The sequence below is a fragment of the Bidens hawaiensis genome, unplaced genomic scaffold (assembly GCF_021521415.1).
Source record: "Bidens hawaiensis isolate Kalapana, Puna unplaced genomic scaffold, B.hawaiensis_p1.1 tig00038543_1, whole genome shotgun sequence".
Lineage (NCBI taxonomy): Eukaryota > Viridiplantae > Streptophyta > Magnoliopsida > Asterales > Asteraceae > Bidens > Bidens hawaiensis.
This window is the reverse complement of record NW_027505554.1, coordinates 1-19,475: the sequence shown is the minus strand read 5'-3', so window position 1 is coordinate 19,475 and position 19,475 is coordinate 1. Positions and strand designations below refer to the sequence as shown.

Here is a 19,475-nt window from a genome sequence, read left to right as displayed (position 1 = left end):
CCTATTTAGTCGTTGTAAAGAATTTTTTTTTTGCTTGGTGTTTTTGTCATTTTCATATCGTTTTAGGCATCTTGCGATTTGAAAGCCCTTTTCTTTTTATATTATTGATCCTTAAGAAAACAGAAAGAAAGATACGAACATTATTCTTGAATTATCACCTTCTATCAATCGACGAGAATCATGAACGATTCGTGTTGTGTGTCTTTCCGTCCTAGTTTAAAAATATGCAGAAAATATAACACTCAGAAACCAAATGTTTCCATTCAAAAGTTGATGCACACCAAGCAAAAAATGTTCTTCCAAAGATGCTAGTTTTGAACAACCTAAACGTAAAGAACAACAAATAAGATTTCTTTTGTAGTGTCCTTAGAAGTTTGGAAGCATGTTGCATGTGAACACCTTTAAGAACCAAAACAAACCGGCCATCTTGTGACTTAGAAGTGTTTGTGCATGTTCTTTGTGTTCTTCAACCTCAAAAACCAATTTAAAAGGTGTTTTGAATCTCACCCTCGCATGCATTGTTGTTTCACTAAAGGGTAAACAACTACATGACATCATCCCACCTGCAAACATAAAATAAGTTACAAAAAATACATAAAACTTTTGTCATTAGCTACACATTACACATTTACAAGTATTGGAACATGAATACAAATAAAAAGTTTATATCTATTTACGATGTATATTTTATACGTAACTTAATATTTTATATTATTATTGTTTTACTTAACAATGATGCATGTGTGTCACATAGGCCACATTGCATATGCTTAAATCGAGTCTGTACGTGCAGTTGGAATAAATGCTTAGTTAAATCACATGTGACATGTACATCAATGACGTCACATGTTATGTCTTGAGCATATAGATACAGTCATACAACACAATATTTCATACTCCGTAATATATCTCCATGCATGTATATATACACTAACAATTGGTTTGTCAACGCAAGTAGGAATTCGAGTAGCTAGGTCATATCAAACATTAATATATTTCCATCCCTTAGATCGACTAAGATTTTTGTTGGCTCGCAATTAATTCGGCTAGAAAGGCTTGAAATGAACATATATTACATATTTATTTGTTTGTATAGTCTTTGAGTGGTTGAAAGTAAAATATTTAATTGTGACAAACTTTTATAACAAAACATACATAACACAAAATAATGTCTTTGTTAAATTTTATTGATCTTAATAACCACAACGGAACGCACAATAAAGATACTTGAAAAAGTTGTATATTTAAGTTATATGTACTAAGAAAAGAGTTGTAATAATTAGAGTTTAATTGTCGCTTAAACGTTGATCGATGAGTGAACCGTAAAATAGAGATGAAAAAATAAAAAAGATTCATCTAAACTCAAACTCCAGCAATTAAATATAAGAGTAATTCAGCAACAAATTATGTACGATATTAGTATTAATATTACTTTAAAAATTGAACGTGCAAGAGTTACCTAAACATGCATGGAGATTTTAAAGACATTAGTGAAGACCAACAAAAAAGTAAGATTTTAGTTAAAAGGTGTAAAAACATATTTATGCATGTAAACATTTTCCTTACACGACATTTTTTAAATTATAAGGGCATTTGTTAAAGAGGAAGGAGGGCGATGCCAAATTACTTTTCAAGAGTTGCATGCTTGGACTCTGAACACCTCCACATAGCAGCGCCGGGAGGCTCTGAGAACATAAAAATAATTTTGGCCCGAAGGCGAAAATTTATTTGTGTCTTAAGTAGAAGAGTATTTTGTTGGGTTTAAACAATTTAATTTTTATATTAGCTTACTTGGTTATAGTTTGGGTTGTGTAAAAACTTTTGTATAAAAATAGGATTAAACATGTCTCAGATGAGACTAGAACTCATAAACTTTTGGTTGAGAGTAATACTGAGGGGGAACAGCGTAAGTGAGCGAATGTGTGTAAGCCCAGAATGGTGTTGGTCCTACGGACTGTGAACGGATTCGCCTCTGGCCTCTGGGATCTTTGCCACTAGACCAAACTAGTGGTCATGTAATTGAGTTTAAATACTAAATATACATATTGTTTTAGAGTGGCATGTTTGGACTCTAAGCACCGCCACATAGTGTCGCCAAAGGGAGCTTAGGGCGGTTTTAATATTTTACCCGCCATAACACACTCTAGTAAGTCCGAAACGTAAAAGCCTCTTTTTCAACTACGTGTTTATGTGTCGCAAAATGCCCCTTTCACATAGACTTATAACTCAAACTACCCCTAACACATATATAGCTTAATTATTAAATACAAGATGTTATATAACTCGTTTTTCAGGGACCACCAAATTATATTATAATTATAACATATATATACATATATCTAGATACCATCCAGTTAAATTATATATAGAGCCTTCAATCCATCAATTAGCCTGAGGTTTGCACTCAACACGAGTTGAGATAAAGATCCCAAAGTTTTAAGGTTTTAGTGATGAGACCATTAGACCCATCAACTCACACTCCAAAAAGCAGCATCATGTCCACGTTTTTGCAGATCATATAAGTTGAAACAACATTAAATATTTGTTGATAAGATTTGAGACAAACATAAAGTCGCTCCAGATGTGACACCGATGATGTCTACGGATGTGTTTTCACTTAAATGTTATAGTGCAAGTACGTAGCTTTTTCCTTTGACCGTTCCATCCAAATTATGAAATATTGTAACCCTTTTGTTTTCATATGTATCAGATTTCACAGTGATATTAATTTGTAGCATTAATTCATGTAGAATACCACCATCATATTGCCTCTACAATCCATTGGAATAATATGTATCTATAGTAAAACAAATAGTTTTGAACAAAATAATTCAAATATTAGAAAGAAACAGCCATTATATCGGTGCTAGATTTGGCAAAAAGGTGTAGCCCTGTCACAAATAGGTTTCTAGTTTTGGTAATTAGCGACCAAACATTCCAAACATTTTCAGATAAATACCCCACAATCTTAATGCCATTCATTTCCACCTTCTTCTTCTTCTCTCTCCATAAACTCCAAATCTGAATCTTGGTTTTTGTATGCACCACTAGTTCTTGTGTGTTATAATCTTCTAAGGGTTTTGTGGTTTGTTTCATTCATTGTCTTTCCAAAAAAATATAATATAATAATGGAGAAAAGCAAATGTGTGTGGAATCAAGATCACAACTTTATTGGTTCAAGATCAGCAACATATCACAGGTTTATCAAGGATTCAAGAGATCATGATCAAGATCATAATATTATTGGAGCTCTGGCAGGAGACCATTTGGTTAATGGTTTTGCATGGCCTCCAAGATCTTACACTTGTGCTTTCTGTAAAAGAGAGTTTAGATCTGCTCAAGCTCTTGGTGGTCACATGAATGTTCATAGGAGAGATAGAGCCAGGTTTAAACAAATGTCAAGTTATAGTGCTTTGTTCAAGCTCAGCCTCCATCAAAACCCTAACCCTTGTTTCTCACCTCATTTTTCTTCAAACTTATCATCAAGCTTAATCTTCTCAACTCACTCATCTTTACAACAAGAAAATATACCAAGTTTTGGGTTTCATAAATTTCATGGTATTCCAAGTGAAAATGAGGGTAAGGTTGCAACGAATTCAGAGATCGTTAGATGGAATTCAGAGATCGGTTTGCTTGGTGACTCAAAGCCAGATGATTTGGATTTGGAACTTCGATTGGGTTGCTCTTAGTTGTTTTAATTACTTTTAAGCGTTTAACATTAAGAAGAATGGAGTTTTGAATTGTTTCATAATCTTGATCGGGTTAAATAATATTCTTCAATATGATATTTGATTAGCAATTTTCTGCTCAAATATTACATCTATAGCTACCATGGATGTGAAACAAACGTACGTATACCGTCACGTATGTATTCTAGGGCAAAAATTTGTTTGATAATGAACTAGTGTCTTTGAAGTGTTGAACCATCATAATTCTTATGTAGTTCATATAAAAGATGAAGTAAATATATAAAAATAAAAATTTTTATTTTTGTAAGAAGCTAATTTACCAACATATATCATGTTCCTTATTACAAATCAATTATGCTTTTGAAAAGACGACTGTATTTCCCGTATCAGTATTTTCTAATACTGTACAGATTTAGAGATCATATATATCAGTAATATCCTTAATGATAATAACAAAATCATTAACAAGTTACAACAAGTTATAAATATGTAGAAAACCGTTAATAAAAATAATACAAATATAATACTTTTAAATCAATTACGTACGGCACTGAAATGAGGATGAAAATGGTATATTATTATAGTTCTACAACTAAGGCAAATTAAATATGCAAGAAGAGAAAAGAAACAAATGGTGGCGGATGAGACTCGGTTTAACACAATTCCTTTAAAATATGTTGCAAATCTAAAAAGAGAACATGTCTAATTCAAAGCAGTTTACGTTTATAATTACACTGTCGTGGAATACTCGAGTACCCGAAATTGTACCCAGTAGTAAGCTGCATTAGCAGCTCCGTTGTATCTTAGCTGATCAAGAAGTCATATAGGCGGCTCAAGTGAGCTAAGGGCTCCATCAAGCGGCTCACGACATTAACATGCGTGGGTGAATGCGAGCGCGGGTTAAGGTGCGAAGTTCCCCACGTCTTACTTTGTCTGAGGAAACAATATCTGAAGAAAGCTTCTACATATAAAACACTCCAATTGGTTTCACCTTCTTCCTGTATGGAACAAATTCCCACTTATTTCATTATTTGTCCTAATTTTTGCAACATTGTCTATTTCATATATATACACAACTTCGTACATCAATATATATAATTCATCTTATATATTGGACACAACTAAGTTCCTTGAGAAACTCTTACATAGTAAGGCACAAACATATAAGCAATAACTCCATATAATTATTTGTATACAAAGTTAGTGAAAAATACACCTCCCTTAGTGAAAAACCTTATTTTTTCACAAGCTTTCAGCAAAAGAAAAACTCTTAAATTGCTTTCATTACAAAAGAGAAATGTTTGCACGAGTTGCTTAATTATATCATATGAATAAAACTAAGGACTTGTCATCAAGGAATTACCCTTTAAATAAATTTAATTGGGGCTAATTCGCCTAGCTTCTTGACTCTTGCTACGTAATCATGATTGACTTGGAAACATACAGCCCAAACATGATTAACATAAAACAAAGTGAATAGAACACACACACATGTGACACTTTACAAACTAGTTTGGGAGGAAAAGTCCAGCAGTGAAGCAGTCGCTCAATGTTTTAAGTCAAATAAATATGTGTTATAACAAGACATCAAAGTGTTGCAAGTGAATGTAACACTCATTGAGCTTCAGTCAACTTTTTTTTTGACGGGCAAAGATTTATAAAAACTCAAGAAGCTAGTTATAACAATCTAATCAAGCAACCGAAAAACAAAATTACATGAAAATAAGAGGGTTTAATTTGGATCTACTTGGTCCTAACCTTAGTAGCCATGTCACCAACCATCACTCTCTGTCTAACATATCCATCACGTCCATATCGCTCGCTTCCTCACATCCACCAGCAACATGTTACTCTCAATATCCTTCCCGATCTAACCCTAACCATCTCCATCGGCTTCTTATTAAATTAAGTAACCCTAATTTCAAACGCATAACTTCTACTTCTACTTCTACTGCTAGCTAATTCCACAATGTTGTCTTTCAAAACACAAAAACTTGTCGCGAAAATTGCTTGTGTGCCCTAAGCGAGAATTAGATGGATTTGAGCGGAATTTGGGCGTGATTGTGAAGCAGTTGGATCTAGAGGTCACTAATTTAATTAATCGGATAATTATTAGATATATTATACTAGATTGTTATGATTTCTCCACAGAATTGGGTAATTGAATATTTGTGGTTCGTTTTAGTTTGATTAATTGGATGGAGTGTGGTGAATAAGATTCAACGAGTTTGTAGATAGGATTGATTGCTTGGCGGAAGTACAAAAGAAGTCGAGATGTAATGTCATTCCCTATTAAAAGTAATTCAAGTATATCTATTTTCTTATTGAGACAAAGTTTACCAAGAATAACAAGTTAAACTTAAGAGTATAAAACTGGTTTTTTCATCAATGTAAAGCCTAAGATTTTTATATTTTATTTATTTACATTCTCTAGCTAACTTTGTTAGAACTTTCTCTAAGTTTTGGTTGAAATGACCAAAATATCCTCGCTTATATAATTAAATTAAAATAAATTAAAATATATATATATATAAACTTGGATCACCTTTTTTAATTTAAAAAAGAAAAAGGAATCAAATAAACGGTTCTGTAATTCGTTTCTTATCCTACTGAGCAAGTTCTATCCCGTTACTATATATATATAATTTAAAGTTTTTACTTTGTATATAAGTTTCGTGTGAAGTACAACGTATGCAGTAAAGAGTGGTCAAACGTTGGATAGCATCATCTCAAATACTTTGTTTTATTGATGATTCTAACAACTACACAACAACACATACATGATGATTCCACATATATCGCACCATATATTCATTCCCTTTTTGTGGATTTTTAATCAAGAAAAAAACCATTTTTTGATTTATTAACTTTATCTGTATAGATTTTATGTGTAAAAGGGTTATTCGAGTATAATACCTAGAAAATTCTAAAAATATGATGAGAGTGACATAAAAATGCATATATAATTGTATATCACGTTCAACAATAACGTTAACATCATGTTTTGTAATTACATACAAACACCATGTACCATGTTACAAACACTACTAGAAAAAGAGATGTTTTTCTACAACCGAATTGTAGGAAATTTGTTGGAAAAATTCAGTTTCTAACAATTTTCTAACAAAAAAGTTGTTGGAAAAACACATGCTTGAAGATCGTTTTCAATCGTTTTCCAACAATTTTTCTTACAAAATTGCTACAAAAACATATGGTTGTAAACTTTCTACAACTTTCCTACAAAAACTATTCATAATTTTTATTAGATAATATTGTAGCAAAGTTTTAGCTTATTTTTTTTGTTGGAAATCTGTTGGAACTACTTGTCGTAGAAAATTTGTATGAAGTTTTTATGAGAAAATGACTAGTTTTCTAGTAGTGAAATTTACGTATCTTCCTAAACAAAATTAACAACAATAATACTCAAACTAACGCTAATTCATTATTACCCTTTCAGCCTCAACTAAAATAATAGAATAATTAGTATTTTGAATAATATTCAAGGTCCTCATAATAAAATAATTAGATCTTGACAAATTATCTTAATCATTGAATTATCGTGTTTTTTTTTCTATCGGTTATTTTCACGTGTGAAGTTAGGCTACTTTGATCCAATATCGTACTTCATTTGGCTAATGCTAATATGTATGTTTTCCTATGCTTTAAAATTTAGGGATGAAAAGCGAAGGTCAAACATGATCAAGGAGTCGTGAAACAAAAATCAAACACACATTTTAAAATGATGGTCTTTTGTCAAATTTGGATGTGTTCATATGTATTTAAATGACTTAAAAATCATGTTTGATCAAAATAGGCTGTCCTTAAAAAAACAAGAAATATTTTGTATATAAACTTATCCTGATTTAGTCTTTGAATACACTATGCGATAGATAATCATGTGTTACATTAAACAAGAAATATGTGTTTGCCTGTTTGATCAAAAAAGTTGACCTGAATTTCGCAGTAAGTTTTTATAACTTGGTTGATAGATAATCATGTGTTACACCTTGAATACACTATGTGATAAAGAAATTTCACACAATGGCATCATCAAATAAGTTAATAAGTGAAGCATTAAGAGTATAGTACATGCATTTGATGATTATATTACATGTGTTACTAATCATACTTTGTGTACATATTGTTACATATATACATCATGTGTTATTTATGATTATACTCATGTGTTTACGACTATGCTTTAGTGTATGCATTGTTGCATATACTTATGTGTAGCTCATGATACATTAGTGTAAACATTGTTACATGCATTGTGTATTTGTGCGTGCGTGCAGCGTGCGTGTGTTTACCTTCAGTTTATTTTCTTTCTATATGCCCTCTTCATTTTTTTCTTGATCATGTTTTTAACTAGTATTTTAATATGTATAAACAGGGGAAGGGAAATTGATCCAAATGTTCTCGCTTGATTTTGATTTCAATCGTATTTTCAATGTTCTTTGAATTCTTTAAAGAGTCCATATATAAAAAAATTTATTTGTATCCAATTCTTCTCGTTTAATTATGATTCGAATTGTAGTTTTTAACTTTCTATCTATGAGTTCATCGAGAATTTAGTCATGTAAAGAATTTTAACCGACGATAGAAGAAACATACGTGCAATAATTTGTGTAGGCACAAACATGTCTTCCCTTCTAGTATTAAACAAAAAGAGCTCTCAATAAAAATCTGATCGTAAGAACCTAAAGTGATTCTTATAAAAACCGATTATCACATTTGAGCTCGTTCTCATTTGGACTTCCACCATGTAAGCACGCATGTATATCTATTTATGTCTTTCTCTTTCTCTCTCTCTTTATTATATTTATATATAATAAGCACATAAAAACATGTATTTATTGCTTTAACTATGATATATAAAATGATTATGTAACTGAACAAGTGTATTTCTTTCTATCTTCTATGATATATGTCATGTACTGAAGGATTAATCTTGAATTAATAGTAAAGTTAAAGGTTTATTTAATTATTTGAATTATAATAGGTTTAGGAAAGGTATGTCTTGAAGAGTAAGTTTAATAAGTCTATAAATATGGTCTAGATTATTAGTTGTTTTTGTGAGAGTTGAGAGAGAGTTAAGAGAGAGTCAAGGAGTCTCATCTCCATATACGTTTGATAAGTCCGTGAAGTTCGTTTGATTATATGAAAAGAGTCGCGGGTTGTTACCCCAATATCTCGTGTTTGTTTGTTTGAAAAGTTCGTTTGATTCGATTGTTTGATCCGTCTGAGCCAACAATTGGTATCAGAGCTACGGCTCGTATTCACGTGAAATTTCGTATTATTTCACGACGAAAGTTTTGTTCGGTTGTGAGGTTTTGGTGATTTGGAATAAGGTTCGTATTCTGGAAGCAAGAAGGAAAAAGGTTTGTCACACGAATTTCAAGGAGTAATTCTTAATGAAAAGTATTGCAAGTTGTTAATTGGGTTTGTCGTTACTTGCATAAAAGAAAAGAATCAGATTGTTGTTTATTTAATATTAAACCTTAATGGTTTGACTTTGAATAATCCAGCCGCCATATTTTTGTGTTTTATTGATTTTAGCAATTAGGTTTCTCTTGGAAAACTTGAAAGTCATCGCAACATTGTTATTTTGTTTATCGTTGTAACCAGAGAGGGAAAAGAAAAACCATAACAGTTTAAACCGTTGTTGATCACGTTAAGATTGTGACATGGCCAGTGACAAAGAAGCAGAAAGCTCAGGGACAGTGAAAGAATCGATAGATGGTTTTGTGCTACAGGCACCGAAGTTAACGTCGACCAACTACGCGTCATGGTCGGTTATGGTGAAAATTATATTGGGTGCGAATGGTTTGCATGATGCGATTGATAAGGAAAAGGGGACTAGAATTGAAGAAAGAAAGAAGTTTATGGCATTGGGTGTTATCTTTCAAACCCTACCTGAAGATGTGATGCTTCAGATGGCCAAATATTCGGAGCTGAAAGATGTTTGGGAAGCGTTAAGAGTTCGTTATCTTGGTGCAGAAAGAACTCAGAAAGCTCGTGTTCAAATGCTAAGAACCGAGTTAGATGGATTGAAGATGGGGGAGACAGAAAGTATTGATGACTATGCGGCGAAGTTGGGTAGAGTACAATCAAAGTACAAGAGCTTGGGAGCGGTACTTGAAGAAGAGGTTTTGGTAAGAAAATTCTTGAACTCTTTGCCGGATAGATATTTACCTGTTGTTTCTTCGATGGAACTACTCGCAGACATCAAAATAATGGCGTTTGAAGATGTGGTTGGACGTTTGAAGGCATATGAAGAAATAAATAAGTTCAAGAATGTGAATGGAAGTTCATCCCAAAGTCTGCTCATGTTCACCCAAACTGATAAGAAAGTTGAAAACTACCGAGGACATGTTAGAGGTCGTGGAAGATACAACGGACGAGGAAGAGGGAACTCAAGATGGAATGAATGTAAGAATGATGAACGGGTTGAATACCGGAAAAAGAACCCTGGAGAATGGGAAGATAGAATGAAGTATGTAACGTGCTACAACTGTGATAAGATTGGGAACTACTCGAATGAATGTAAGGAACCAAGCAATGGGAACGATGAAGTGAATTTGACAAAGAAAGAAGATGATGTTGATCCTTCTTTGTTCATGACAGTTGGTTCAATAAAGAAAGTAAGTTTGAATGAAGAAAGGGTTATCCCTGGTGTGTTTGAAAAGGATGAAAAGAATGAAGGTACATGGTACTTAGACAATGGTGCAAGTCATCATATGTCAGGAAATAAAGAGTTTTTTACTACCTTGGATGAAGAAGTTTCGGGTCAAGTGAATTTTGGTGATGGATCCGAGATCAAAATTAAAGGTAAAGGTAATGTGACTGTGGTAAGTAAGACCGGTGAAAAGAAAACGTTTTGTGATGTTTTCTATATCCCTAAGTTGAAGATCAATCTTCTTAGCTTGGGAAAGTTAGATGAAGAAGGATGTAAGATTGAAATAGCCAATGGGACATTGAGTCTATATGATCAGAAAGAGAGATTGTTGATGAAAGTTCAGAGAAATCTGAATAAAACGTACACCATCAAGCTTCAGGTGTGTTGTAATCCTAATAGCTTTGAAGTTGAAAAGAAAGAAAGTTATGATGTGAAACCGATTATGAAAGTGAAGGATATTCGGTTTGGACAATCCAGAATGATTTGTTTGGAGTTCGTGAGAGTATTGGTCAAGAACGAGCTGATGAGAAGAAACGATTCAAGAAAGAAAATGACAATGTGGTTTCAAAGTTAAGTACGGGAGGAACGAATGTCAAGTTTGAAGAAACGGTGAAGCAAGTATGCTATAGCCGGTTGAAAAGGAGGAACAAATGCAATAAGAAATACAATTCAAGATTAAGGGGGTGAATGAAGGATTAATCTTGAATTATTAGTAAAGTTAAAGGTTTATTTAATTATGTTTTAATTTAGGTATTTGAATTATAATAGGTTTAGGAAATGTATGTCTTGGAGAACAAGTTTAATAAGTCTATAAATAAGGTATAGATTATTAGTTGTTTTTGTAAGAGTTGAGAGAGAGTTAAGAGAGAGTTAAGGAGTCTCATCTCCATGTACGTTTGATAAGTCCGTGAAGTTCGTTTGTTATGTTTGTTTGATTATATGAAAAGAGTCGCAGGTTGTTACCCCAATATCTCGTGTTCGTTTGTTTGATAAGTTCGTTTGATCCGTCTGGACCAACATGTACTGTGTATGTGTTTATATATCTTATATTCTTAGTTGTTTATAATACTCAAAATTGGTTATGTATTGAACATGTAATCGATGTATATGTATTAATATTAACATTTCACTACATTCGATCTCTATTAAGTCAACCATCATGGTTTTATTCTTATCCCGGGGAACATAAATGATCGAATCCATGACCATCATCGTAAAACATTTACATGATAATTTTGTTCAATTATTCTTAATCTTCTTACTTTTGGTCTTGTTTGGTACGAGCCCCTTGAGGATCGGATAACTGAATAACAGAGTTGTCCACGACATGAAAACCTGAGCAAACATTTCATCAAGATTGTTGTTGCTTATTACCCGCTTAACGCCAACAACAAAACATACCACATTCAACAACACCATGATCGTCAATGGTATCATGAACATCTTCGCACCTTCCAAATCAAACTTACCATTTTCGTATCTTTCGAGCTTCTCGCGATCAACCACTTTGTTTGTCAATCTAAAATTAGCTTTCACCACCCCGAATGACTTCATCATCACATCAAGACAACCAAACAACAACGCACTAACGCATTTTATGAAATATATCCTTTGTTCGTTCCACCATGTGGCTAATGATCCACCGCTAGACACCACTTCGTACAAATGTTGCACAAGTGAGGACACATAAACCGCCGCAAACACTTTAAACCATGGATTCGAAGCCTGAAATTAATAAATGATACGAGTAATAGTTACCAAATTATTCGAAGCAGGACCGAAGCGGAAAGAAGAGTCCAATGATAAAGTTTGTTATGGCATTAAAAGTTGCTTTTTTAGCATTACAAATGCATCTCTATAAATCATAAGCTAGGCATATAATGCAAGTATCAAATTCGGTCAAACATAAACACTAAGTCTCCTCTTAAATTATATATAGTGTAACCAAAGTATTAGACTCAGCAGGCAGTGGCATACCTAGAAAATTTTCAAATAGGGGTCAAAAGGATTCTTAGCTGACTATCGCTATATACTCACAGGACGGTCGATCGAGATAATTACACTATAATAGGACTAAAAGAATTTTTTTTCACATGGGACAACTGACTCTTTTACCACAAGGGTACGTCCGCCACTGAACTCGGGCAACATAACCAACATTTTGGACTTGTTTTATAAGATTTTATTAAGGATATTTTCTTGATTTTGTTTTTGGAGTTATTAGCCTACTTACTCTCTTTTTTACATTATGATATGACTATCGACTGGTTTATACATGAGACGATCATTTCAGTAATCGATCTCTCATCATTACTAAACTTACCGTGGGATACAATGAGACGCCGTTAAGAAGGCACAACGGTGGTATGATGCCGTAAAGCAGAAACGCGATAGCTAAAAATGGTGTGAACATGAAGTATGCATAACACATGCTTTGAAGGATTGACATTCTGGCCATCCCATACACTAGAGGATTGAACCAGGACAGTCCAACTTGTAGCAAACCAGATGACCATTTCATGAGCTGAACCATGGCGTCTTTCATGTCGATAGTGGTCGAACCCAAGAAACATGGTCTCTTAGGGTACAAATACACAGACTTCCATCCTCTTGTGTGCAACAAATAACCTGTGAAACTGCTCTCCAGCAAGGATTCATACGAGTAACCGATATGCTTACCCCATGTGGTGTTATCTTCATAAGAGCATGAAGCGAGCTTCTTCAACTCTTCTAAAATGGTGGTCGTGGATCGGTCTGTTTCCTCTTCGTTCTCTCTATGTCTTAATGAATCTATAAACTTGGTAGACTCGCCAAAACTCTCTTTTGGATGAAGGAGATGTTCATCTAATAATCAAAACAAATAGAAAACAATAAAATAATGTGATACGAAAGTACAAAACTAATACAAAGAGTTAGCTGAGTTCTATTTGGACCACCTAGTAATTCAAAATTAGTGTAAAAACATGTTTATTTATGTCTTTAATTTTACTTATAAGTTAATGATACCTTGTTGATTAGGAGATCCATACAAAGCTTGTTTCTTCAAGTAATAACCTGTTCCTGAACAAACCGTGCCTCCGATTCCATCCATACCTTGATACTTCGTCTGAAATTAACAAATATGTTAATTAACAAGTTTTTACAAATTTGTAAATACTTCAAAAAAAAACATGGACAAAGTTCTTTCACCTTGTATGCTGATCTTGCTTGGCCATCATATATATCTTTTTGACTAACATTATAGAAAATTTGCGGGTATTGAACAAATGCTAGGGAACTAGACAGCTTCGGATCAAGATGGAAACACATTGCTTGTTTAGCGGATGATGGTTCATTGCAATACATGTCACAATCCAACACGAGCATGTATGGAGCGTTGCTCAAGACTCCTGAAACACGAAGCTGCAAAAAGCACGTTAGACAAATAAATATGTCAATTTAAGTCGGGTTTAGATAGATTTTATAACACAAGCTTTTAAGAAATTAGACGTTTTTTGTTGCGCAGAGCTTACAAGAGTGTTTAGTGCACCGGCTTTGAAACGATGAGGAAGAGATGGTCTTTTTTCTCTAGATACATAGACTAGAAGTGGCATTTCAACTTGGTCATCCTCGTTGCTTCTCTTTTGGTTGTCATGTATTATCTGAGTTTAATGTAAACCAAAACATGAGTTTTTTTTTTAAGGCAAGTTTCTTTTACTTGCCGGAACTCTCGAACCCAGAACCTTTGGGTGTTTAAAAGTGAATTAGATTTATTCCGAAATATTGTTCATCGATTAATTTGATAAAAAGGAGCATCATTATTTAGAAATGCATAAAAGACATACCTCGACACATGGTGGCCGATCGTTGATCGATGAAGCTCCATTGGTTCTTCGATCTATGTTTTCTTTGAACTGTTCATATGCCACCTACAAGAAGGCAAGTTTTAAACGATTGCTTATAATCACACTACAAAGGAATGAATTTGGGCGAGGCTAAACACGCCCCTTTAAAATTAAAGTAGAGAGATAATATGACAAATTTGGTAGGGAAAAAGGTACATCGGTAACAATAGAATAACTAGTTTAGCATAATCAAAGATTTTTTTCATGATAAAGTAAAGTATGAACAACTTGTTCATAATTTATCAAAAGATTACTAACCTTCATCTTCTCTTCATCTGCTTCGAATTCATCAGTTCTGAAAAGTAATTCATCATGACCATACGTCGAGAAAAACCATTCCGGACACCTACTTTTGATCCCATACTTCCTACAAAACGGTAGCCAACTCTTTGCAAACGAACAAGCTTCCTTCATAGCATAAAGCGTCGAAGGTGCCCCACCATCGTCAGACAGATACACCGCCAGTTTATCTGGCGGGTAATCTAGTCCCATGGCGGACAATACTGTGTTCATCACCTCCACCGTTGGCTCCTTACTGGGGTCAGCGGTGCAGATGAACACATCCACACCAGGCAGTTTGTTGTCGTCTGGGAGGTTTCGAAGGACCACACTTCGAGCCACTGGACGCCAACGAAAGGCCTGTGTTAGGAACCAAATGAAGGAAAAGATAACCTCAGCGGTGGTGATCAACGCCCATGCTAAGGTGGGTACATCACCACCGAACAGGTTAGTGACCCTGTAGTACAAGATGGCTAATATCGCGGTCAAGTGGAAGAGGATGTGGATTCGTTGGGCAGTGGCTTGTGGTTGTTGAACGAAGCATGTGTTTAGAGAGATGGTAGTGGTCGCATGGCGGTTGGATACTCCGGCAGCTGCCATTGTTTACTTGGTGTTTGTTTGATAAGTTTTGTTTGGAATGAAGGATGGATACTAATTAACTTTTTCTTATATATTGATTATGAATCTTCTAAACTCCAAAACTTGCATCACCCATATGATAATTAATCCTATTTTTTGTCATTATTTCCAATCCTTGTTCTTGTTTTTGTTTTCTTATTAGCAAAAGACATTGGATGTCAATTCCTAAATGTGAAATAAAATTTTCAAATCATATAAGCATATGTAACAGGCTAATTTGAATAATTGGTTCAAACTATTACTTACTACTATATGCCCTTTAAAAAAAACTTATTTGTTGACAATAACTTACATATTTATAATATAACCAATGACAATACGAAAATTTATTTTTATTGTAAATGGCAATCTTACTCGCATAATTATCTTAGAACTGCACATGAATACATGATTTCCACTTGATTTCGCTCATGAATGATGTTGAGCAAAATGGGAAAACATGCCTTCCTTATGAGCAAAACTGAATGTAAATTAAGTGTTAATCCAGTTTAACTTAATGATTATTATGCGAGTGGGATTGTCATAGTCAACGAACATGAAAATTAAAAGTGTCAATAGGCAATAGTTTACAAATTATGTTAGCTTTATAAATACTTTAAAAAGTTTCAAGGTATTTTGGTTTAAGTCATTCATTCAACAAAAATATACCGTATTTGGTTGCGGATTTGACTGCCTTTCAATATGTCAATTGTTTATAACGCCCTTTCGTCTACTACGCTTTCATCTTTAAAGACAATTAGTAAAATTAGTACTAATCACTACACTTAGACGGCCAGAAGATACCTTATAATTAATCAATTTCCTTTGTTTTATTTCAAGTTGTCCTCCTAAAATATTTTAATATGTTTTTGGAAAATTGGATTATAATGATCTCAACTTAGGGCAATTGGCCGATAATAATCTCAACTTTAATAATAGCTGTCACTGATCCTAACTTTCACACTATTTGTTTTCATTGAACATCCGTTAAATAAAACTTAACGACGTTAATTTTTTTCCAAATTTTAAACTGATATTTTAGGGCTTTTGATCGGATTGAGAATATGAATCGACAAATGTAAAACTTAACTCGAAATGGCGTTTTAAACAGTTTGATTTTTGTTAATTAAAAGTTTAAACATCGGAACTGAAGCATCCTTTAGTCGTTTGGACCACCGTTTGATGGTAAGTTTTACATCAATAGATTCGTATCTTCATTCCGGTCAAAAGCTCTAAAATATCAGTTTGAAATTTGGAAAAAACTTAACGTCGTTAAGTTTTATATAACGGAGGTTCAATAAAAACAAATAGTGAAAGTTGGGATTAGTGACAGCTATTTTCAAAGTTGGGATTATTATTGGCCAACTGTATTAAGTTGGGATTATTAAAATCCAATTTTCCGTTGTTTTACTTTAAAGATAACTTTTATGACCAGCTTAAAATAAACCATCGTATTCTTGGTATATGAATATTATAAACTTTTACATAACTTACATTTGTAGGCATATCATATTATCATGAACATATTTTGATATGATATAACGTTGGTTTATACTTTCTTTAATGAAGATGGTATCAAGTAAATAATTATAAAAAGTGCATAGGTGTTTGATTCACACATAGAACCTCAAATTAGTTAACCGGTTTCTGGGCCAAAATATATAACTGGTTATAAACCATTAAAATGCTTCATAAACTATTAACAGGTGTCTTTCTACGTGTGTATACATAATACATGTTATAATATGCCTAAAAAGGCTTAAGGAAGCGACATAGGCATACACCTCTGATATATGTTTGGTGATAAATCGTATAATTTAAAACATTTTTTGAAGAGTGTACTTGTTTAGCAAAGCAAGTAATACTTACAATGAATTCTTTCAAGTTGAAAATGTTGTGAAAACCAGTTACAGTTTATACAATCTTTCGGTTATACAACATGATCTAGCTAAGCTATTAACTAATCTAATCATTTTGTATAAGGATTAAGGAACATGTATGAACTAAATCTTGGCAAATCATTTAATCAAAAAATATAAGGATTAAGGAACATGTATGAACTAAATCTTGGCAAATCATTTAATCAAAAAATTAAGAAGCGCCATCAAACCGTTTTCCATTAACTACAACAAGACCCCAATAAACAATACAGCGTTCTGTCTTTTGAACTTTATGTTACCACAACTCAGGATTAAGATATGACAACAATAACAAAAACCTGGTAAGAATCCGAGTCGGTTCGAATCATTTTCCCCTCCTTGAAGCCCTACTAAACATATCTTTGATATTATGTGAATTCGTCTCCACTTTTACTTTCTTATTTTGCTTTCCATTTCGTGTAACTCTCTTCTCATACCCCGACTGTTCCTGATAACCGAACATGTTTTTTTATTTTATCATTTTGTAAACTTTTTTTCAGTTTGCAATCTCAGTTTTTAATATAAATAATCATTCCAAATACCTGCAAAGTGGGATTAAATGATGAAGCATTACTTGTGTCCGCCGATTCAGTTTTTATATCTGGTGCAGCAACTACCTCATCCATATTTAACCTGTAATTTTGAAATTTGTCAGTTTCAAAAAGTAATCAATTAAATAGAAGTAACAGAATTTGTTGCATACACAGTACCTAAGATTGTCACATAGAAGCTTACACCACGGGTCATCTACCAAGTATTCAGCCAAAATCATCACCACATCAGCCACTGCATCGAGAAACAGAATTAATAATCATAGCAAACAGTAAGCAGTGTAAACACACACACAAATTTATATATTTCACATAACGTACATATTTCCTTCTGGGTTCGGGCAGCATAGTTCTTATCCAGTTCGACAAGGATCTGCTTCAATTGTTGTACCTACCAATCATTAATGTTAACAAGATAATCAATCTAACACCTTTTAATAAAAGCCCCCAAAAAATATAGGCACATAATGTTGCATATTACGATACCTTACACAACAACCACGCTAAAACCTTTGAGTCGTTCAGTCTAAAAAACTTTGTGGATCCAATCTCTGCCACGTCAACATGAATAAAAATTTCAACCTCGTTGGTAGGTAAATTGAAAATATGGTATGCAAAAAGGACACGCGGCACATAGACAATTTACGTAACCAAATTTAGGAGACTTGTACCTTTACAATCACAAACAATTTCTATAGAATTTTCTGCAATTGTTGATAAATAACGGTATTCAGGATAATCTTGAAGGTAAATGATCTCATCAAGTTGCCTAAACTTCCCAGGATCATTTCCATTCTGCATCAACGGCACACAAACCAGATATCAGAGATTCAAAGTTTCTAGTATTACATTCAAATTATTATTAATTATTTATTACTCGAATACGTACCTTCATTCGTGCTTGGTCAAACATTGGCAACAGAATGAACACGGGATCAACTGGTGTAGCTGCGTACAACCCACCATCTGCTCACACGTAAACATATTATTTAAAAGATACAAATTTTATCTACATTTGTTGGAAAAATAAAGATAAAGAATTAACACACTCCCCCATCACACGCATGTTTGATTATTAATAGCAAAACATGTTATTTTTACAAAAGACTTAATCGTTGCTACAAATTGAATATACACATCAAGACCATCCCCGGAAATCGTTAAAAAATTTTGGGCTGAAGGCGAGAAATATTTGGGCCTTTAGTAAGAAGAGTTTAGTAAGAAGAGTTTTTGTATTGGGCTTAACAATTAAATTATTAAATTGGCTTATTGGTTATGATTGGATTGTGCAAAAAGAAATTATTAAAATGAGCTCAAAGGAATTGGTAAATTGGGTTTAAACATTAAGCATACATATTTTGTTTCAAAAAGAAATAATAAGCTCGTTTAGGCTCGCAAGCCAGATCAGGTAGTTTATTAAACAAACTTATTTTTAAGCACGATCTTGATTAAGCTCAGCTCCTTTCGAGCTTTTAGCAAGCCAATCTTGGGTAGCTCACGAGCGGCATGGCTCGTTTACACACACACACAAAGATAACCATACAGATGAATAAAAAATCATACAATCAGTATGGTTCATCAATCATTAAACACAGCATTTTGATACAAAACAAAGTTATTGTTAAATCAATACTGTCAGTAACTTACTTACCCTCACAGATATAATCTCCAATGAACCATGACCCGTAGCGTTGTTTAAACCAGTTAAGTTCTTGAAGGCCCACCATTGATCAGAAGATAAGATGTACTGTCTCCTGTTGGAATAACAGAAAACAGTTACAATTTTTTAAAAACTTCAGTATAAGTTAGTTAATAATATACAAAAACGAATCTATATATTATTATATGAATACCGG

General features: G+C 33.4%; 3 protein-coding genes across 3 annotated transcripts; 1 reads left to right on the top strand and 2 right to left on the bottom strand.

The window, feature by feature from the left end:
- Positions 1-2,347: 2,347 nt before the first annotated feature.
- LOC143613931 (transcriptional regulator SUPERMAN-like) lies at positions 2,348-3,723 on the top strand. The gene has a single exon (XM_077087513.1). The coding sequence runs from the start codon at positions 3,129-3,131 to the stop codon at positions 3,687-3,689; it is 561 nt and encodes a 186-aa protein (XP_076943628.1). The 5' UTR covers positions 2,348-3,128; the 3' UTR covers positions 3,690-3,723.
- A 7,801-nt stretch (positions 3,724-11,524) lies between these two features.
- LOC143613910 (quillaic acid 3-O-glycosyltransferase CSL1-like) lies at positions 11,525-15,388 on the bottom strand. The gene is made up of 7 exons (XM_077087498.1): positions 14,511-15,388; positions 14,193-14,276; positions 13,881-14,009; positions 13,558-13,770; positions 13,375-13,474; positions 12,692-13,212; positions 11,525-12,093 (listed from the first exon to the last, which is right to left on the bottom strand). Exons 1-7 carry the CDS (start codon positions 15,129-15,131, stop codon positions 11,608-11,610), a joined length of 2,154 nt encoding a protein of 717 aa, XP_076943613.1. The 5' UTR covers positions 15,132-15,388; the 3' UTR covers positions 11,525-11,607.
- Positions 15,389-17,268: 1,880 nt separating this feature from the next.
- On the bottom strand, positions 17,269-19,378 carry LOC143613921 (uncharacterized). The gene is made up of 8 exons (XM_077087507.1): positions 19,271-19,378; positions 18,509-18,585; positions 18,291-18,414; positions 18,106-18,170; positions 17,941-18,010; positions 17,779-17,854; positions 17,611-17,701; positions 17,269-17,516 (listed from the first exon to the last, which is right to left on the bottom strand). The coding sequence occupies exons 1-8, from the start codon at positions 19,344-19,346 to the stop codon at positions 17,394-17,396; spliced, it is 702 nt and encodes a 233-aa protein (XP_076943622.1). The 5' UTR covers positions 19,347-19,378; the 3' UTR covers positions 17,269-17,393.
- Positions 19,379-19,475: the final 97 nt, after the last annotated feature.